This window comes from Taeniopygia guttata, chromosome 30 (genome assembly GCF_048771995.1).
Source record: "Taeniopygia guttata chromosome 30, bTaeGut7.mat, whole genome shotgun sequence".
Lineage (NCBI taxonomy): Eukaryota > Metazoa > Chordata > Aves > Passeriformes > Estrildidae > Taeniopygia > Taeniopygia guttata.
This window is the reverse complement of record NC_133055.1, coordinates 2,141,323-2,163,914: the sequence shown is the minus strand read 5'-3', so window position 1 is coordinate 2,163,914 and position 22,592 is coordinate 2,141,323. Positions and strand designations below refer to the sequence as shown.

Here is a 22,592-nt window from a genome sequence, read left to right as displayed (position 1 = left end):
CCCTCACCAGTATCCCCAGTTCCTCCCAGTACATGCCAGTACCCACCCCCCAGTCCCTCCCAGTGTGCCTCCCGGTATCCCAAGTCTCTCCCAGTACAACACCCCCCCTACACCCCAATCTCTGCCACACTCCCTCAGCTGGCCCCAGTATACCCCCATTGTCCCTAGTCCCTCCCAGTGCATTCCAGTCTTCCCCCACTATTCCCTATGGTGTTCCCAAATCCTTCCCAGTTTGTCTCAGTCCCTCCTCAGTTCTTCCTCCTGCATCCCAGTGTCACTCAATTTCCCCTCAGTGCCCATTTAAGCCTTGCAGTGTCCCCCCAGTGCCCATTTAAGCCTTGCAGTGTCCCCCAGTACATCCCAGTATCCCCTAATGCCTCCCAATGCATCTCAGTAACTCCCAGTTTCCCTCCCCAGTGCCCTTCCAACATTCTCAGTGTCTTCTAGTAAGTTCCAGTAACCCCCAGTGCCTCCCAATTTATCCTAGTCACACTCAGTGCCCCCTGCCAGTGTCCTCTCCAGCCTTCTCAGTGTCCCCCAGCACATCCCAGCCACCACCCCAGTGTCCCCTCCAGTCCACTCCAGTCCCCCCCACTTGCAGCCTGGGCAGAGACGGAACTGCCTGGGGCCCTGGGAGGTGCCACCTGGGGGTGTCCCATGTCATCCCCCACCCCCCAACCTGTCTCCTCCCTGGGCATAAAGTGGCTCCAGTCACAGCACTGGGAAAGACTGGGACCATGGGAATGCAGTGAGTGGGGACGCTGGTGGGCATGGGGGACATGGGGACATATGGGACATGGGGGCATATGTGGGACATGCTGGACACAGGGGAATAGGGGAGATCAGTGAGGACACGTGAGACATGGGGCACATGAGGGACATGGGGATATGGAGGGGGGACATGAGGGACATAGGAAGGACAAGGGGACATGGGGGAGGTCACTGGGGACACTGAGGACATTGGGGGAGACATGGAGGGGCATGGGGGGATATTGGGGCACTGGGGATATGGGGAAGATGGAGAGGTCACAGGGTACGTGGAGACATGGTTGATGGGCGATCCCCTCACACTCCCCTAGGCCTGGACACATGAAGGTCTCCCCCATTGTCGTCCTTCTCCTCCTCAGCCATGCAGAGGAGTGGGGACCCCTGAGGACATCAGGGACTCCTGTGGGACCCCTCGGTGAGTTTGGGTCCCAGGCTTATACTGGGGAGGTGCCAGTCCCATACTGGGAGGTTCTGGAGTGATTCTGGGGGGTTCTAGGCCCATACTGGGAGGTCCCAGTCCCACACCAGGAGGTCTCAGGCCCATACTGGAAGGTCCCAGCTCCATACTGGGACATCCCAGTCCCCTACCAGCAGGCCCTATGAACTGGGAGGTTCTGGGGTGACACTGGCGGTCCCTGACCTATATGGGGAGTCCCAGGCTCATACTGGAAGGTCCCAGCTCCATACTGGGAGGTCCCAGGTGCTACCGGGTGTGTTCACCAGGTGGCATCCTGTGTGCCACCTGTATCCCAGGTGTGTGACAGGTGTGTGTCCCCAGGTAGGGTCCTGTACCCCTTCGGACCAGGGGTGGGGGATGAGGCCACCCACCATGAGGACGACGGGACGAGCCCTGAGATCTTCCTGCAGGAAAACTTCTCCTTCTTTGGGCGTGCCTACCGCTCACTCTATGTAGGTCATATGACGAGGGGGACATGGGGGAGGTGGCATTTGGTGGGTAACACAGGTGGAAGGTGACACCAAAGTGACAAGTTGGATGCAGCCACCAGATGTCACCTCCTCCTCCTCCTCCTCCTTGATTACATTTGTGAGTGGGGACCCCTGGGGACATCAGGGATACCTGTGGAGGTCCCTGAAGAACTGGGGACAGCTGTGGGACCCTCAGGTGGTTTTGGGGTTCCAGGCCCCTACTGGTGGATTCTGGGGTGACACTGGGGCTTCCAGGCCTATACTGAGAGGTTCTGCGGTGACTGACTGGAGGTTGGGGGTCATTACAGTTGAGGCCACCATGACAGGGATCACCACAGTTGATATGGAGACTCATGACTGGAGACACTGTACCTGGCACCACTGTAGAGGGGTCACTGTGGTTGGTGCCACCCAGGTGTGTCCCATGGGTGACCTTTGCCTGCAGGTGAACAACAACGGTGTGGTGTCCTTTGGGACAATGGTCCCGGAGTTCACTCCCCAGCCCTTCCCGCTGCCAGGCCACCACCCGTTTGTGGCGCCGTACTGGGCTGATGTGGACACCCGTCTGGGAGGGAACGTCTTCTACCGGCAGAGCCAGGACGCCCAGCTGCTGGCACGCCTGGCCCAGGACCTGGCACCTGCTGTGCCACCTGGGGACCTGCCTCCACAGCCTACCTGGGCATTTGTGGCCACCTGGGACCGTGTGGCCTATTTTGGGGCTGCCTCAGACAAGGTGGGATATGGGACAAGGTGGGGGCGCTCAAATATCTTGACCTTCAACCATGATGTCCCTAACCATGGTGGCACCAATGGTTTGGGGACACAGGGATGGAGACATAGCTGGGGGTCACAGTGACATGGTGACAATGTCCCCCTGCAGGTGAACACCTTCCAGGCTGTGCTGGCCTCAGATGGCGTCACCTGCTTTGTCCTGCTCAACTACGGAGACTTGCAGTGGACAACTGGCATTGCTAACCAGGGGGATCCCCACACTGGCCTAGGGGGCATCCCTGCACAGGTGGAGATACAGAGAGGGACAGGAGACACTGGGCATGGGGCATCCCTGGGCAGATGAGGACAGTCCAAGGGATGTGGGACACTCGGCTAGGAGGGATTCTGAGCTTGAGGGGGATAAAACATTTTGGGGTGGAATTAAGGGGATTTGGGTGTAATTAAAGGGATTTGGGGTGAAATTAGGGGGATTTTAATAGGATTTAAGGGATTTTGGGGTAGAATTAAGGGAATTTGTAGTGAAAACAGGGAGATTTGGTCTGAAATCAGAGGTATTTTAGGTGGAATGAAGTGGATTTGGGGTGAAATGAAGCTCATGTTCAGTAAAATTCAATGGGAATTTGGGCAAAATTTACCCCCTACCTTCTCCCATCTCCCTGTTCCCCTCCCTTCACATCCCCCCCGTTCCCCCATCTTCCCTCCTGCAGGCTGGGTTCAACAGTGGAGACGACGTCCACTACTACAACGTGCCAGGGTCACGCACGCCTGCAGTGCAAAGCCTCAGCCACCGCAGCAACCTGGGGGTCCTGGGGCGCTGGGCCTTCCGTGTTGACCACTTTGAGACCACTGAGGGTTCCCCCGAGACTCCTGGGACCCTGCCAAAGACACCTGAGGCCCCCTGGAATCTGTTGCCACCCCACAAGACCCCATCAGTATCCCCCAAGCCCCCAAGGATCACAGAGGAGCAGGTGTATGTCTGCGGGTCATGAGCAGGTGACACCTGAGACACTTGGGGTAGGGGGTTTGCCTAACAGCCCTCACCCCACCCTCACAGAAGGATGTGCTCCCATGGAGGTTGCATTGTGATGGAAACAGCAATAAACACCCACTGAGCAACACCTGTGTCAGATGTCATGTGTGCAATGTGTATGGATCCTCACCTGTTCCCATGAAGGTGACATCATCAGCTGAGGAGGGAAATGTCAGTGAGAGGTGACAACATCTGGGTTGTACATGGGTGTGACAGACACACACCTGAGTCACAAAGAGGTGTGGCATAGATACATCTGGATAACATCTGATGCAAAATGCACTGCACCTGGACAGCACTCAGCTCACACACTCCTACATGGTGTTACGCCTGGACAACACCTGAGTTCCACACTGTCGGAACTCAAAATGTCTCTCAGACATTTTCAGAAGTTCTAGGCCTTGGTTAGAAGCATTTTAGACCTTGGCAAGCAGCTGAAAACAGCTGTGATCTTGAGTTTGAACCATGGAATGAGTTACTAACTTTGAAGGTGGAATAAGCGGTTACAGAAGGTTAGATGGTATAGTAAAAGTAGTCACAAATTAGAGGGGAAAATTTTTTAATATTATACAGGGGGGTTTTAACACCTGTACAGGGGGGGTTTACTTTATACAAAGGGGTCAGAAGTTCTAAGATGGAGGAAAGTGGGCCTGATCCTGTTCTTCCTCCTTCTTCTTCCTTACCTCCATGTTCTTGGTGATATTGGCACTCACAAATTGGTTTAGAGTAGAAAAGCACCTTGTAACATAGGTAGTAGGTATTGGGGAAAAATCTGTAAACATATAACACGTAATATATCATATAAAAGATAGCAGCAGCCTTGGGCGGGGAGAGAGACGACGGAGACACCGGACAGTGAGGGTGTCAGGAGTGTGTGTGTCTCTGCCTGGGCCGCTGATCTAGGCAGCCGCAGCGGGCGAGGACAATCTTTTAGATAGCTAGCAACAAACTGCCTTGAGACCGAACCACAAGAGGCTGCAGAGTTTTTCTTTGAAAGCACAGGTTGGAGGAGAGACTTTACCACCACACGAGACCCCTGAATCAATCCCGGAGTTCTCACACCACACAGGTGTGGATCCACCTGGATTACACCTGCTGTAATACAGCACTCCACCTGGACAATGCCTGGGTTCCACAGAGGTGTACTATGACCAGGACACCACCAGCCCAGCTGAGGGCCCCAACACTGAAACCAAGGGCAGAGTAAAGGAAAGGGTTTGTGTTACAGTTAGGGTTAGAGGTTACAGTTAGGAGTTAGTGTACAGTTATGGCTGTGGTTTGGTTAGGGGTAGGGCTAGGACTTACAGTTTGGGCAGGTTAGAGTTTGATTAGAGGTTATTGTTCGGGTCAGAGGTTTGGGATGCTTTTATTAAATAGCTGTAAGCTTTAATTCAATATTGGAGTGGCCTGATTTTTCGTTATTAATATCTGTAGTTATCCTTTTGGGGGCATGATGGCATAGATACTAATGCAGTGGTTGATTTTTAGTGAGAAATATTTTTCAGTCCAGGCTGCAGGGATGGTGCAGAGGAACTTCTAAAGTGATCCAATATTAAGCCCTATTTAGCTTTACACCAACCAAGTCCTTTCTTACAGATCTTTGGTGAAGACAAAGGGATCAAGGTTTACTTTCTAAATTAGTTACATTTTCAAAGATCTGTTTATTAATTGTCACCAAGGCCACTTAGGAGCAGCTAATCATGGGTGTGAGGAGGCAGCCAGAAGGGGCTGATGCCTCAAACACCGAGAGCCAGCCCGCCCTCCGTCCCTCCCTCCCTTCCCCCCTCCTCCCTTCCCTGGCAGTTCTGGACAGAGTTCTGTATCTGAAACTTGTCTGCGGCCTTATGGCTCAGGAGGTGGCCAGGGTGACCGTCACTGAGATGTCTGCAGAGGAGTCCACATGGATCGGTCCCTTTTCCATCCCTGTAGGAGGCACCCACCCCCGGTGCCCGCCTCGGAAGAGCTGCGGCAGGAGCTGCAGGTTGTGCGGGGTGGGGAATGGCCGAAGCCCCCGGCAAGGGGCCGGGAATGGACACTGATCCTTTGCTGACCATAGGCTCGGGGCCCTGCGGCGCCGGGCGAGGGTATGCCGCTTATCCCGGGACTCTGCGGAAGCCGGAACAGCGAAAGAGCCCGGGCTAAACATTAGCACCGGGGCCTGAGGGAGTCTCCCTGTCCCGGATCCCCATCCGCGGCCTGGGGCAGCTCCCGGGATCTTTAGGGCAGGGAGAAGCCGGAGGTGGGTGTTCGAAGTCCCACCTTTGGGGCAGCATTTTAGCCTGAGCCGGGGGGTTCCCGCAGGGTTGGAGGCCCAGTAAGGAGGGCCGGAAGGGGCTCTTGCGGTTTTTCAAGCCGAGCAAGGCGGTTTCAAGCCCCTCTCTGTGCTGGTACAGCTCCAGCACGGGCAGCCCTAGGCGAGCTGTGGGAGCCGGGAGCGGCTGCCCGGGACCGCAGAAGCCGCAGGGCCGCTGCGCAGGAGGAGCGGCCGCGCTGCCCCGGAGCGGAGCTGGGCACTGAGGGAACGCAGTGATTCCCGGTGCCGCGGCAGAGCCTGACGGGCGCCTTCCCGGAATCATCCTGGGACGTGCCGGGCTGTGTGGAGAGCGCGGATGCCTTGGGGGCCGGGAGCGGCTGCGAGGGCTGTGTTGGGCGGCCCCGGCCGCGCTCGCTCGGCGGCCCCGGCCGTGCTCGGCGGCCCCGGCCGCGCTCGCTCGGCAGCCCGTGGGCCCCCGGCGCAGGCGGGTCCGGGTCCGGGTCCGTGTGGCCGGGCCGGCGCCGTCTCCGCAGCGCACTCCGAGAGGAGCGGCCCGGCCCGGCTGTGGCCGTGAGGAGCCTGCGGGGCTTGGGGGCTGGGCTGAACTGGGCTCGGAGGAAAAGGGCTGATGGAGAGTACTTGAAGCATTTTCAAACACCCAGTGGGAAACTATTTTAAAACCATGTACTGTATGGTGTGTTACAGACGGTGTTTCCTTCAAGATACTTTATTTAAGAGTTGATTTAATTTTTTTTTTTTTTTTTTTTTTTTTTTTTGTGGGTTTGTAGAAAGCTTTTGTTACTGTGCAGGTTCCAGGCAGCCTCTGGTGCCCAGCTGGGCAGTGTCTCTTGGGCACACAGCTGCTGAGGGAGTCGGGCCCTCAGGACTGCTGGTGCAAAGGGGATCTAGGGAGATCCACAGTCAGAGGCATCTCAGCTTCACACCTTTATGTGCACTTTGCAGCTTTTTGTTCTGGAAAAATTACCTTTTTGGAACCCCGATTTCACTGTAACTGTTGGAAGGGATTAACTATTGCAGCATTCTAAGGCAGTTTGTTTAAGAGCCTCCTGGTTCTCCAGCCTGGGTGTTCTGACTTTGTGAAAAACACGTTCGCTCTCCTGCAAAAATTTAAAAAGTTTTATAAAGGACAATAGGAGACAAAGACCATAGAGCAAACGTTATTACAGCCAGATGCCAAGCCAAGACCACACTGTGAGAAACGACTGTTCACTTAAAAAATTTGAAGGGTTTATTAAACCTTAACAAAAATATAACTAAAGTATAAAAAACGCCAATCACTTGGTTTTTAAAATTTTAAAAGTTTAGTAATAATAAAATGGTTATAAAATTAGTAATACAATTAGAGTAATAAAATTTAGAGTTAGGACAATTACAAGACAATAAAAAGCAAAGAATTACGGATGTCCGGATGCTCTTAGCCACTTAAGCCACAACAAGCATGCCTTGTGAACAAAGGAATAACCTTAAAAGCAATAGCCTGTTGCATATTCATATATCTCATACATTATGCATAAATTCCTTGCAAATTAAGAACTTTTCTGGTTTTTGTCAACTTCTTCCCCGTAATCCTGGTGGTTCCAAAAAGACAAAAAGTGGAAGAATGTTTGTCTTTTCTGATAAGGAGGCAGCAACTATTTTCCTGTGCTGTTATCTCAGTGTGAAGAATTCTTGATTTTCTTATCCCTTGCTTGAGCTAGTAAAAAAATCCTACATTGCAAAGTACATATTTTAACATTATGTTGTAACCTAAAACTATATTAACACACTATTTAAGAGAATTAATACATCATAGCTTTCTAACATTACACATATAATATTCATTGTAATATTTGCAAAAAGCCAATCATAAAATATGCATTTTTCACAATTCCACCTCTTATTCTTTATAAATCATTTGGCTTGAGCAATATTTCTTATCCACTTGCATTTTTTGGACCCTGTTGGTAATCAAATAAAGCATGGGAATAATCAAGGAAGAAACATCAAAACAGTCGTAACACATAAAAGGAAGAATCCTAATTTCTTCCACCATCCCATTCTCAATACATTACCCCACCAGTTAGTTTTTAACATTGTTTTCCTATTTTTGGACTGATACTTGGGTTATAACTTTTTTCTGATATCCTTTGTTTTTTCTAGGATGACTTCCTCATTGTCACCTATTTTCAACAATCTGATATATTAAACTTTCTACAAACACCCCTTCTTTAGCCAATAAATAAAGTCAACCTATGTTGATAGCCTACAGTTTTTGTTTGGTTTTGCTGACTCAATTCTAATCCCTGAGCAGCTTTGTTTGTTATCTCCTCTATAACTGATTGGAGTCCTATAATACGATTCAGTATATAATTTGGGGTCAATAGAGAGCTAGACTGCTGTGCTGGTTTCACCTTTTTGTTTACTAATTTCTTTTTTGCCGAGTCTTGGACTATATCTCTGATATCAAATGTAAAACAAATCCATCTCTCTCCTTTTGGACATTTAATGCCTCGTCTATTGCTACTTTTTCCTAAATTCCTTGTAACCCAATATTTTTCCTTATTTTGCTTGCAGGTACTTAATTTGGATGGGTTATAACAGTGGCTGTTGACATGGGTGTGTGTAACAAAAAGGAACTTCGGTTTCTTTCCGTGTAATACTTTCTGTAGCATTTGGGACACGATCTTGCTGGTATCTCAGAAGGGAAAAGACAACAAATGAGAGACAGAACAGGAATGACAGAGGTCTGGCATGGCTTATACCCCCACCTCCCCTGCCTGTGGGGTTGCTTCCCACAGCAGGTACGTGTGATCTTCTCGGTGCCGAGTACAGTGCTCAGTCCAGGCTTGCCCTCTGCTTCCCTTGTCACTCCTTTTTACTCATTTTTATTTTGGCAAGTCCTTTTCGACACTCCTTAACTGTGGTTTCCCACCGTTCCTCAGGTATTTCTCAGCTAACAGGCACTGATAATTCCCATCCACAAGACAGTTATTACTTCAGTTGTTTTGAGTTTTATCTGTATAGGGGATAGATTCAGTACTTGATACTTCTTGCAATGAGAGCATACATTTTGTGAACTACAATACCAATTATTCTCATAATTTGAACATTTACTTATAACCCATCTAGCGTGTCCAGTATTGGGATGAATCAAATAAAGTATACGGTATAGTATTAATGGTAATTTCTCTTCTTCCCTGTACAAGTCACAGGCTAAGGCCAGATTATAAGAACTCTTTGATTAAAATAGTCCTGATCCTCCTGTTTGAAGTGGCAGTGTTCCTCTCCCGAGGAGGTGTCAAAGGCGTCTTAGGGCTTATTCAGGCAATGCTTAAAACCAGTGATGTAAGCTTTGCTTTATTTCTCAGTGAGGTGTTATTCTTTGTACTTTCCTTGGTTCATTTGGGTCTTCCCAAACCATTACCACTCAGTCCCAGTTGAAAGTCAATTTGGTATCACCCGGTTTAGATGTGATAGTCCATTCCTCACATTTCTTCATAAATTCTTTGATTTTGCTGTCATGAATTCACCCTCTTTCTGTGGTTCGGATTGCTGTTTTAGTGGTACCTGGAAAGGACTTCTTAATAACACAGTGTTAAAAGAAAAACAATACTGCATTAACTTTTACCATTAGTTTTCTTCAAAACTTTTTGGATTTAACTAAAAACTTTTTCTACATCCACTTCTTCTTCTAGTGTCCAGCTGTGTTAATAGCTGCAGAGGCCAATTCTTCTTCCTGTGAGCTATAATCAGTTAAATAAAAAAAGGTTAGGTTAATTTTAACACAAGATGTATCACGTCTCTTGCTTTTTACTTTTTGGGCAACATTTAACTTTTAGTCTTACAGACCCATTCTTCAGAACAAAAGTCTCCTCTTCTTAACAACAAAAATCAGAAAGAAAAAGATACCTTGTTTAAAAAAATAAACCACTTTGTGAGAGTCAGCTATCTCTGCCTTGATCTTCTCTCTAGCAGTGGTCCCACTCTCCCTCTTTTCACAGCTTTGCGTTTAACTCGTGTCTTCTGCCTCTCCCCCCTTGTTGTTACTCTACCTAGCAGGAATGGGGGAGAACTTAGAGACAGCCATGGACGTGGGGACTTTAGAGGCTTATTTCACTCTCCCCTTCGCTCTCTCTCTCTATGTCTCCCTTTCTCTCTGTCTCTCTTTTTCTCTCTTCACATTTAACATCTACATTCCAACATCAGTCCACTTTCTAACGTTAGTCTACATTTACTTTTGTTATGCGTGTTCTGCAGTTGTGTAATTCATGGCACCCTCCACCAAGGCTACTGGCCACTCACAGCTGACACAGTGCCAAAACTAAAGACTTGTTTTACTATCACTATTTTTCCATTCACAAGCTTGAACGAGGTAAATAACAACTTACTTCCAAAGTGACCCTGCATGCACTAAAAAATTTAAGGCAATGCTAGTTAGTGCAATGCAATTTGCAACGAAGCCAAGGTTTGACTTGGGAAGGCCATCTGAGGACACAGAGCATGAATTTTACAATTCTATAATTTGAAGAGGGAATGGGACAAAATATGAATAGAGGGGACAGCAAGTAAGGAATTTGTCTCTGCAATACTTTCTCTTTGACTGCCAGGAAACAGAGTCTAAAGAGGTCCCTACGGCACAAACAATAACTGTATGGGAAGAGGCGCTCCTGAATTCAAGCTTGAATGTCAAAATAGGAAACTGCCCCTGAGCACTGCAGTGCTGGAGCACCCTGCCTGCAAACTCACCAGAGGCAAGCCACTGCTGCCACGCTGCAGGGCTGCCTGCAGCACAGAGGGAATCATGGCCAAGCCCTCCCTGCAGGCGTGGATAAACCAAACAAGGAACTCACAACTTCCTCACAGCTTTCCAACTCATTCAAGAAATAAAACTACAGCCAGCAGAGATCCCCCCCATCTTTTTCATGTGTGTGTGTGTGTGTCACACACCCATAGTGATGCTGAAAGTAACAAATTACAGTTTACATTAAAGATACTGAAACCTTTTCTTCATCTAGCTTTGTAGGTTCCCTTCTATATATGTAGCCACCTCCAATTCTGGATCAAAAATGAGCCCTATTTTTCAGAAATGCTACGTATACACAAGTTGAGCTGCTGTTCCAGGTGCACTGCAAGTAGTCCACACTTCCAGAAAAACTAACAAAAAAAAAGCAAAAGCCAAGAAAGCAAAACACCTTTGGGTACATGAAAAAGGACTGGCTGGAAGGAAAAATGTTTCTCATTGACCTACTAAGCAGATGGTGTTACCTTTAGTTTAACTTTACACACTGAGAACCAGTTGATTGAACAGCTTCCCATTGACTCAAAATAAATGAAAAGCAGGTTTTGCTATATCACAGCTGTAAATAGTTTTCCAATCTTAGAGTACAGCGAGTTACGTATTTCAAGATGAAAAATCACAATGAAAATTGGAAGAAATAATTTAAACTACTTGTACATAGCAAAGGGAAGAGAATTAGCTGAATGAACAGCTCAATGAAGACATCTGCTCAGCATGAAGCATCCTCCCCTATTTCTTTCCCCATGCTGAACTACCTTGTTAATGTTTTTTTTTTTATCCTCTCGGCCTAATTTTGAAACTCTAGCTGTCATCTCCCCATCTTCTGGGATAATCCCTATTCCTAATTTCACTTGTAAATCTCATCCCAATAAGTTGTTACCCACCCCTGGGACTAATAAAACATCCCTATTTAAAATTTAGTTTCTCCCTCAATTACCACATTTTTAATGACAGGAGCTGTAAAACTCCTTTTTGCTCCTGTCACTTTACAGTATTTTTGTTCACAGTATAACATTTTGGAATATTTGACAGTTTCTTTCTGCCCCTGTGTCTATCACAAATTCCAATTCTTTTTCTTGGGGACCCACTTTTAAAGTTATCACAGGCTCTAGATAGTATTTGTCCATTAAAAAATAGTCTCTGACATCTTTATTCTTCCTCTGTGCTTATTTCTCAGAAGATTTTCAGATCTGTTTCCCTCTTAGGACAATCTCTCCTATAATGTCCTTTGCTCTTACAGTAAAAGCAGACATTCCTGGAATGCTCCTCACACTTGGTTTGTATTGGGGTTTTATTCTTTCCTGTTCCCCTGTCTCTACTACTGTCATGAATCTGGTAGTAGTGTTTGTGTGTTTTTGCTTTTTTTTTTTTTTTTTTTGTAATTGTTTTCTCATATGGTGACTGCTACAATCCTTGCTTTTAGTTTGGCTTTGGTCACAGACTTTCTGAGCCTCCTTTAATAAATCATTTAATGATTTGTTATGCTGATCTTCAATTTTTTCTAATTTTTTCCTAATATCTGGCCAAGCACCAGTAACAAAGTTAATACTTAACAAAGCTTTTCTCACATCAATCTCATGACCTGTTCCGGAACGTTGCCTTATATTTCTCCCAAGTCTGTCTAACCATTCGGTTGGAGCCTCCTCTTTCCCCTGCTGTGCCTCAAAAGCCTTGTCAGCATTTTGCCCTCGAGTACTGCCCCTCCCATTCTCTTGACCATTAAATTCCTGACCCCGTTCAGCAGGTGCTTCCTCTAGAGTTTCCCTTCGAGCCGGGGTTGTGGTTACCGAGGGAACGGAACGCAGGGCAGCCCCGAGTGGCGAGACCGGGGCCGGGACGCGAACCGGGACCGGCGGGGCAGCCCCGAGCGGCGAGTGGGACCGGAGGAGACAACACTTGCAAAAGGATCCCAGTCTCTTTCTTTCCTCCCTTCCTCCTGTTCCCAGCCTTTTTCTCCCATCTCCCCCCAATCCCCCCCGCCCCGTTTTTTCCTCTCTTGCGTTGTCTCGGTGGTTTCTGATACTTTGAAGATTTTTTTATTCTCCTAAAATCTCCCATTCAGCATATGGCATATTCTTTCTTCTGGATTGAATGGTTCTTTTGAATTTATAAATAAATTTTAGAGCCTAACAAATCTGAACTTCTACTTGGATACTTCGAAATTATCAGAGAGCTAACTCACGACCTCCTGATGTGGTTTTTGTCATCACCTTTTTATTTATTCTTTGGCAAGTTATATATCTTTCAGTCACTTGCCTCACTACTCAAAAAAAATCCCAATGCATCCATAGCTCCTACTATATTTTTCTTGGTACAGGAATTCGTATCTCTGTTAGCTAACCAAGTGCTAACTACCTGTAAAGGGAGAACAGTATACATGAGGGACAGGGTATACGTGAGAGTGTACCGTGAAAGAATGCAAGGATGTGTGATAAGGGAAGGATGATGTTCATTAAAACAGGACAAAATTACAAGACTACCAAGATAACAAGGCTCCTCTGGACCCCCAAACCAGATCAAACCAATCTCATGGTTTAGACTGCGACCAAGAGATCAGTAAGCATGTGCAAGAAGACAGGGTGAGAAGGTCAGCTCTGATGAAGACTATTTACTTCATCCCCCTGCAACCCCCAAGAGAGAGACAAGTACGGAAGTGCAAGGGACTGATAAGATAATTAACATATAAAGCAGACAAGGTGGAGCCAGGAAATGAATATGCATAAATGTATTGCAAGACCTAACGTATAGGTAACATTTTAGATGATAAAAAATAATGCTGAGAGCGAGTAGTTGCTTATGCCTTTGCGGAAGTATCCCACGTGCGTCCGGCCAAAAATACATACCTGCTTTATAACTCACTTTGAGTTTTAGAGTCTTTCTGCATATCATTTTGGCGACTGTGGTTCTCTGCCAGCCATAGGACGGACTGAGCAATGGACTTCCTAAGGTGCACTCCCTGGATTTTCCCTGGTAGGGATTCTGCTTCTCGGATTGTTCACTGCAAGGACAGATGACCTCCTGAGCAGTGGAGAAACAGTATGTATTTCTTTTAAAAAGGGGAGGCCCCCGTAGGGGCCACTGATGGGCTGCTCAGAGGCGTCTCAGCACACAGAAAGGGTCCTGGTGGGTTTGGGCTTGCAAACAACCTTTGGTCGGACGTGCGGCCAGTGGGGGAAGGGGTTCGGTGGCTGGTGGAGCGGCTGCTAGCGGTTCTAGGGGTGGACTGAGAGAATTCCTGTTTGCCACTATTTTGGTTGGTGTGTGAGTTTTAAAAAGTTCGGATGTGTATTGTGTTTGGCTGTGTGCGTGCCTGAGACACGCCGTGGTGCAAAGTGAAGCGGTGGTGTGTTTTTGAGATAACACTGCCATCTTGTGTCAAAAAAAAAGTTATAATTGCAGCAAACTGCTGTGTGCGCTGGCAAAGGGGTGTTTTACCTTGCATATTCTCTTTTACTGTGTGCTGTCTTTAGGCCTTGTTTGGTGTTATTTGCCAGGAGTATTCTTTCTTTAAGGGTTTTGCACTTACTTTGGTGAATGTTATGTGTAGTAGATATAATTTGCGCCATTTCTAATATGATCTATGTGATATTGAATATTTGTTAGAGTATACATGTTTGTATTAGGATTCCCCCCCCCACCCCCCCCAGGCGCAGGTGAGACCGGGTGTAGATTGGAAACTGATTTACAAGTAAGAAGGTACAGCTCGACAGGAGATGGGCCATGTCTGGGGAGATACAGAAACCCCAGGTGCTGATCATTCGTGTGAATGACCCGAGATGGATATCATGGAAATCCTGAGGCAGATACATGTGAATACAGCGTTCCCGAATTCCCGTAAATTTCATCAAGGATTCAACAAACTCCGGACAGTGGTTTGTTCTCCCTCATCACCAAAAAGGAAAATCTTATTACCATATGGACTCTGAATAGAAGAAAAGACTGATTGCTGAAATCTTGGCCTCAGGCGGAATTTTCCCTATAAAAACCGCTTGTGCCAGGATGGAGGTGTGTGGGCATGGAGGAAAACCTCTGCTGAGGCTGACTCCTTGTTGCACACCCAGGGCCGACCCCGGGCTCGGCTCTGTTCTTTCCTTGTGGCTGGCTAGATAGAATTTGATTGCAAAATAAATATTTTATTTTTCATATTAATTTGGCTGGACAAATTTTCATTTATAACAGTGAAGTACTGTCTATACGGTTTTTTACTTGCTTGATTGCTTTGTTTGTTTGTTTGCTTGCTGTGAGTATTGTTTTTAGGCTTTGCTGTGAGGTGTGTTTTAAGGAGAGAGTGAAGGCATACGAGAGCGTTGTGGAATCATGGTTGTCCCAACCATGGCAAGATGGGTGGAAGGAGTCACTCTCTTCCAGTAGCTTGGACTTGATTCCTGGGAATTCATGATCCCCAAGAGCAATTGGGTAATAAGGGGAAACAGCAGCTTTATTTAGAGGAACTATTTAGGACCTCTGCAGAGAAATTAGTTGCACTAGATTGAAGACAGCCAGCACCAAAGGATTTGAATATCCAGATGAACAGGAGAGGTGAAATCATCTGTTTCTGCAGGCAAGGGCAACATCTTGTGTGGGTGTTGGTTTAAGTGCAGGTCCTTCAGAGACTGTTGGTACTGTTCCTCTGGTAGAAGACACATTGCATGTCCCCAGCATTGGCTGCAGGGTCAGGGAGACCCTGAACCAGAAATTTTAGAGTATTTCTGTGCAAAATCACATTTAGTCCTGGGGAATTGGAGTGTAAGGGAAGAAGGTTGGGAGAAAGATTGTGCAAGAGTGCAAGAAGAGATTTGGGTGGAAGTGAAACAGGACAAGGAGGAGAAAATAATGGGATCAGGTGAGAGCAAAGAAATCCCTAGGGCAAGTCCTCTGGGCTGAATTTTAGCCCACTGGAAGGAAATTACAGGTCTGGGAAGCATAGAATCCAAATGCATGCTAGTGAAGTACTGAACACAATTGTGGTCTTTTTATACAGACAGGAAAATGGAGAAATATGGCCACAGACTGGGACCTTAGAATATAACTCCTTGCTGCAGTTTATGCTTTTCCTCGGGCCTGAAGGGAAATGGAGTGAGGTTTCATATGCAGACATGTCCTTTTCCCTCCGAAATCATCCTGAATGGTAGAGGGATTGTGGAATTAGAGCCCCATCTGATCCCCTGGTATTAGCCCTTGAAAAACAAAACAAAGCTACTAGAGGGAAACTTAAGCAATGTTGCAGTACGTGCTCAATCAACCAGTACTGCATGCATCATGACAAGATTTATCAAGCAGAGACACAAAAGAAAGAGTCACTGGACTTATTTGAGCCATCCCCTGAGGAGCAAGGAGGACTAAGGAGAGGAGCAGCTACAGCTCCCTTGGAAAGGAGACAAGCTGGGCCATCTGCTCCTCCACTTACTTCTGAATTACAAAAATTGTCACATCTCCTATTGCCTGATAATAACAGTGACGGTGAAGAATGTTTTGTGAGCAGTCCCATAGCATCCCGGACTAGAAAACAAACATGGGAAATAATACAAGCCCCTTTACGAGAGGCAGTAGGATCTGCGAACCAAAGGCTATTAGTTAAAAGTTTTTCTTTTTCTACAATTGACTTAGAGGGCTGGGAAAGAATTGCCAAGAGCTATAGAAGTGATCTGATAAAAACAACCAAAAGGTTAAGATATATGATTAAGCAACATAAACCAGACTGGTTTGATCTACAGTTATTGTTGTAGGCATTAACGGAGACAGAAAAACAGTTAGTTCTGAAAACAGTGGGGGACTTAGCAGAGAACTCTTGTAGAACAACACAACAGGATGTTAAGGATATTTTCCCTCTCCAGGATCCAAACGGGAATACAAATGACCCAGGGAAATTGGTAAAAATGCTGCTCAGAATGCTTTATCCAAACACCTGAAGGCACCACCCCACAACAAAGTTTCACTGACATTATTCAGAGTATTGATGAGACATTTATTAAATTCATAGACAGACTAGAAGACACTATTGATAAGCAGGTTGATTTCTCAAGGGCTAGAGAAGGGCTGCTCAGTAAACTAGCAGTGTCCAACGCAAATGAGAGATGCAAGAAAACGACAAGAGACCACTCCCTCCAGACCCTGAACCCACCATTCAATAAATGGTGGAAGCCTGTACCCATCTCACCACTACAGAACATATAATTGCCCTGGCAGTCAGCAAAGAAGTATCTGAAGCCTTTGTGGCACAAAATAAACAAGATATCAGATGGCTATAAGGCCATGAACTAGGCCATCTCAAGGTGGAATGTGATAAAGACTTTTTACAGAAACACCCCTCCACTGGTTGTCCCTCCGCTGTATGCCTAGACTGTAAAGAACATTTTAAACACTGTCCTCAGTTTCAATACCACCAGCAGGTTCAGCATCATCCGTCCTACCAGAAACACCAGGGAAACTTCCAGCAGAGCACAGGGCGGCCCTGAGCAACAACACCAAGTGCCAAGCCCTCTTTCCCCACCATCTTGGAAAGTCAGGGCACCAAGAGACTGTTTGTGACAATGAGAAAGAGTTCCGACTCTCCAAGATCTACCAAGACATTCAGGCAGGGACATGATGCACACTGGTAATCCAGTTTGATGATGAGGTGATCTATCAAATTCCAACTGCTAAATTTGGACCTTCTGATGGACCAAGGGACATCTTAATCATAGGGGACTCTATTAATGGATTGGGCAATTTGCAAGTACTTCTGGAACTCCAGACTGTGGGATCAAGGGATGAAATTACTGTGACTGTCTCATGTGTAGACCCACCTTGGTGTTTTTTCTCAGGTCACACCCATTGCCTAAGCTTTCCTGATTCCCACCTGGATTGACATTTTGCCAGAAAACCCTGTGGTTTTTTGGGCAGAGATTGTGGGCCAAGATAGACCTTTTATAGAGTCTGGCTTGTTTAACAAAGGGGACAAAGTTTATCTTCCAGGAATAGTAGATACTGGAACAGACTTGACCATCATTGCCCTGTGGACCATCATGGCGCTCCACAGTGGCCACAGGGCTGGGAACTAGTATCAGCCAATGGAGTAATCTCTGGGATTGGAGGATCTGACATATCTATGCAGACCAAATGGACAATTCTTATTGAAGGACCTGAGGGTCAGGTAGCCACAGTAAGACTTTTCATGGTATCATTGTTTGACACTGGCACAATGCCAGTGCCCCCATGAAAATGCAACCTCTCAATTGAATGCTGTGAAATGAGATCGAGAACAGAGCAAAGCAGGCCCAAGCTTAATAACAAGAAAAAAACTTTATTAAGCTGCTACTACTACTATACTACTATAAAAGGAAAAAGAAAGAAAAAACACACACAAAATTCAAAGTGAAAACCTTTCAAAACATTCCTCCTCCCACCACCCAACTCCAACAAACTACAACAAGACACAACCCGGACTCCAGTCAGGTTCTCACCCTCCAGATAATCAATACTCAGTCCATCAAGGGAGAGAGGAGCCTCTCCCATGCCACAGACCCCCCAAGAAACACAGCTGCCACATCCTGTGCTTTCATGTCACACATGGCACCACCCAGAGAAAAAAGTTTGCCATGGTGACCCTCTCCTTTCCATGCTCGGTGCTCTCACCACCAATGCATGGATGGACAGGCTGCTTTTAGGATTTTTTTCCTTTCAAGGATGCTCTGCCAAGAGGGGAAAAAACAACAGTTCAGTTTTTTCATTTTTGGGACCGCAGTCCCCCCCCCATTTCCCCCTGAGGCCGAGGGTCCAAGAACAGAGATCTTCTTCTCTTCTTCTTCTTCTCTGAAGACAGGAGACACCACCACAAACCTCCCTAACTTTTCTCTGTTTGCTCCACTTCTGTCTTTTCCCAGCTGAAGCATGGTCTCTTTGGCTCACCGGCATCCTCCTAAAATACAGTCTCTCTTGGAGCAGAAAATCAGTTCAGTCTGTGGGTACCAAGAAAATGTCCAGCCAAAAGCCACTCCATCATCTCCCCCCAACCTTCTTTCCCTCACAATCTCAGGTCCCAGGCTGTCTCTCTTTCCTTCAACTCAAGGAGGAGTAATATTTCACAAAGCCTTCATTTCTCAAGGAAGGGTTCAAAGTCCCGACTCCCAAGGATGGCTCGCTGCCCAGCTTCTCTGACTCCCACAGGCGGCTGGGCACCTTGCGGCCTCCCCACTCTTCTCCTTCCCCGCGGTGAACTGCTGACAAAACCGCCGCTGTCTCTTTCTCTCTCTCTCTCTCAAGAGACTCTGGGGGGGGGACGCAGACATCCCAGATTTCTCCACCCTTCCATATGCAGGTGGCCAGCCCGGTTCAGTCCCCTCCACCCTTTGGCCTACCTCAAGCTGGGCCGCATGGGTCCCCTCCCCCACCCAGCCACAGGGCGGGCAGGGGAGAGTCCTGCACTGACCACTGACTGGAAACAAAGAGAGCGAATTCTCCTGGGAATTCTGCTTTTAACCCCTCTGTGTTCTCAGAGGCGTGTCCACCTTCAATTGGTCACCCCAAGTGTCAGTATCCAAACCTGACCCCTGACTGGATTGACCTCTTCCTTCCAAGAAAATTCTTTTTCCGTGTCAAACCACGACAATATGACCAAGTAGAGCCGCCAAAAAAGGATGTGTCTGTTCAGACCCATTTCTGCCCAGAGTGTTTGAGCTTATCAGTGGTATCAGGGGGTGTTGTGGAGAAGGCCTGCCTACGGTGTGAACAAGTGAACGACCTCCTCTTGCTGGTGGCTGAGCTTAGGGAGGAAATTGAAAGATTAAGGAGTATCAGGGATAGTGAAAGGGAAATAGTCTGGTGGAGTTCAGCCCTTACATCTTTAAGGGAGGCCCACCAGGATTCAGAGTCTCACGCTCAGGCAATAGAGGGGCACCTGGTTGATGAAGGGGAGTGGAAATGGGTCCCTTCTTGGGGCAGTAGTGACAAAAATCCCTCCTGCCCCTCATCCCCTAGCCAGGTGCCACTTCAGAATAGGTATGAGGCCCTGGATCTAGAGAGCCAGACAGATAATTTAGAAGACAATTTTCTGCCCAGTGAGCCTCTCAATTATGACTCATCTAAAAAATGGATTACCACCTCTAACATAACAAAAAAAGAAGGGTAATTGTAGGGGGTGATTCCCTTCTTAGGGGGACTGAGGGCGCCGTATGTCGACCAGACCCATCCCACAGAGAGGACTGATGCCTCCCTGGGGCCCAGGTGCAAAACATCACTGAAGGACTTCCTAGGTTGATTCAGTCCTCTGATTATTACCCACTGCTGATACTCCAGGCTGGCAGTGAGGAAATTGATAAGAGGAGTGTCAAGGCAATTAAAAAGGAGTTTAGGGCACTGGTTCAAGTGTTTGATAGGACAGGTGTACAGGTAGTGTTTTGTTCAGTCCCTTTGGTGGCAGAGAAAAATAATGAAAGGAATAGGAGAACTCACATAATTAACAAATGGCTCAAGGGTTGGTGTCATCGGCAAAATTTTGGATTCTTTGATCATGGAGCAACCTTTATGGCACCTGCTCTACTGGAATCAGATGGGATGCATCTCTCTGTTAAGGGTAGGAGGTTTTTAGCTCATGAACTGGCAGACCTTATTGAGAGGGCTTTAAACTAGGTCTGAAGGGGGAAGGGGATGCTGCTGGGCTGTCTGGAAGCAAGCCCAAGGATGGTAAGACTGTGTTAGGGGAGAAATCAGTAGCCTGGCCGATGTGCATGTACAGCAATGCACACAGCATGGGTAACAAACAGGATGATCTGGAGGCCATGGTGCAGCAGCAGAGCTATGATGTAGTCACCATCACAGAAATGTGGTGGGATGACTCACATAGTTGGAGCACTGCACTGTATGGTCAAGCTCTTCAGAAGAGACAGGAAAGGGAGAAGAGGTGGAGGAGTGGCCCTTTGTATTAGGGAGGCTTTGGATGTCATAGGTATTGAAACTAATGATGATGAAGTTGAGTCCCTATGGGTAAAAATGAAGGGGAGGGCCAACAAGGCTGACATCCTACTGGGAGTCTGTTATAATCCACCCAACCAGGATGAAGAGGTGGACAATTTATTCTATAAGCAACTAAACAATGTTTCAGGATCATCAGCCCTTGTTCTTGTAGGTGACTTCAACCTACCAGACATCTGCTGGGAACTTAATACAGCAGAAAAACGGCAATCTAGAAAGTTTTTAGAGTGTGTGGAGGATAATTTTTTGTCACAACTGGTGGGCAAGCCTACCAGGGGAGGAACTATGTTAGACTTGTTGTTTACAAATAGAGATGGACTGGTGGGTGATGTGGAGGTTGGAGGCCGCTTGGGGCACAGTGATCATGAAATTATAGAATTCTCGATAATTGGTGAAATAAGGAGGAATATCAATAGGATCTCTACACTGGACTTCGGGAGGGCAGACTTTGGCCTGTTTAGGAGACTTATTCAGAGAGTTCCTTGGGAAAGAGCCCTTGAAAACAAAGGAGTCCAGGAGAGATGGGTGTGCTTCAGAGATCTTGAGGGCACAAGAACAGACTGTTCCTGTGTGCCGAAAGATGAGTCGAAGAGGCAAACGTCCAGTCTGGATGAGAAATGAGGTTTTGAAGGAACTTAGAAATAAAAAAAAATGTATTATCTCTTTAAGGAGGGACTGATTTCTCAGGAAGTATTTAAGGGATCTGCTAGGGCATGTAGGAAAAAAATTAGGGAGGCCAAAGCTCAGTTAGAACTTAACTTGGCAACTTCTGTTAAAAATAATAAAAAAAGTTTTTACAAATATATTAATGGTAAAAGGAAGGGTATAACCAACCTCGGTTCCTTATTGGATGAGGTAGGCAACCTAGTAACTAAAGATGAGGAAAAGGCGGAAATGCTTAATGCCTTCTTTGCCTCAGTCTTTAGTGGTAAGGCAGCCTGTCTGCAAGACAACTGTCCTCAGGGGTTGATAGGTGGTGCCAGGGAGCAGAATGGTCCTTTTGTTATCCAAGAGGAGGCAGTTAGAGAACTACTGGGACACTTGGATATTTATAAATCAATGGGACTAGATGGGACACACCCTAGGGTGATGAGGGAGCTGGCAGGTGTGCTTGTGAAGCCGCTTTCCATCATTTATCAGGAGATGTGGCTCACTGGTGAGGTCCCAGACGACTGGAAACTGGCCAATGTGACACCCATTTACAAAAAAGGTAGGAAGGAGGATCCTGGTAATTACAGCCGGTTAGCCTGACCTCAGTATCAGGTAAGATAATGGAACAGTTCATACTTAATGCTATCACACAGCACTTACAAGATGGCCAGGGTATCAGACCCAGTCAGCATGGGTTTACAAAGGGTAGATCATGTCTGATCAACCTGGTCTCTTTCTATGACCAGGTGACTCGTCTGGTATTTGCAGGAAAGGCTGTGGATGTTGTCTATTTAGATTTCAGCAAGGCCTTTGATACTGTTTCCCACAGCACACTCCTGGAAAAGCTGCAGCCCACGGCTGGGCCAGGAGCGCTCTGTGCTGGGTTAGGAACTGGCTGGATGGCCGGCCCAGAGAATGGTGGTGAGCAGTGCTGCATCCAGCTGGGGACAGGCACCAGTGGTGTCCCTCAGGGATCTGTGCTGGGACCAGTTCTATTTAATATTTTTACAGATGACATGGATGAAGGCATTGAATCCTTCATTAGTAAATTTGCAGACGATACTAAGCTGGGAGCTTGTGTTGATCTGTTGGAAGGAAGGAGGGCTCTGCAGAGAGATTTGGATCGATTGGACGGATGGGCAGAGTCCAACAGCATGAAGTTGACTAAGTCTAAGTGCCGAGTTCTGCATTTTAGACACAAAAATCCCCTACAGCATTACAGGTTGGGGACAGTGTGGCTGGACAGTGTCCAGGCAGAAAGGGACCCGGGTGTGCTGGTCGACAGCTGGTTGGATATGAGCCAGCAATGTGCCTCGGTGGCCAAGAAGGCCAATGGCTCCTGGCCTGCATTAGGAATTGTGTGACCAGCAGGAGTAGGGAGGTCATTCTCCCCCTGTACTCGGTGCTGGTGAGACCGCACCTTGAGTGCTGTGTCCAGTTCTGGGCCCCTCAGTTCAGGAAGGACATTGAGATGCTTGAGCACG

The 22,592-nt window shown here is 47.2% G+C and overlaps 2 protein-coding genes and 1 long non-coding RNA gene across 4 annotated transcripts in view; all 3 read left to right on the top strand.

Annotated features, from left to right (window-relative positions):
* LOC140680256 (uncharacterized) overlaps nt 1–22,592 on the top strand; it is a 1,118,524-nt gene that overhangs the window by 1,065,141 nt on the left and 30,791 nt on the right. The gene's annotated exons all lie outside the window — the stretch shown is intronic.
* LOC121468027 (sushi, nidogen and EGF-like domain-containing protein 1) lies at nt 656–3,545 on the top strand. Its single transcript, XM_072919779.1, has 6 exons — nt 656–748; nt 1,080–1,183; nt 1,547–1,677; nt 2,141–2,428; nt 2,576–2,713; nt 3,135–3,545. Exons 1-6 carry the CDS (start codon nt 738–740, stop codon nt 3,414–3,416), a joined length of 954 nt encoding a protein of 317 aa, XP_072775880.1. The 5' UTR covers nt 656–737; the 3' UTR covers nt 3,417–3,545.
* On the top strand, nt 4,916–14,658 carry LOC116807637 (uncharacterized). 2 transcript variants are annotated; one of them, XR_012052279.1, is made up of 2 exons: nt 4,916–5,696; nt 14,157–14,658. It is a non-coding gene; the product is annotated as an uncharacterized lncRNA (long non-coding RNA). The 2 variants fall into 2 exon arrangements; XR_004366537.3 differs by lacking the exon at nt 14,157–14,658 and adding an exon at nt 8,286–12,643.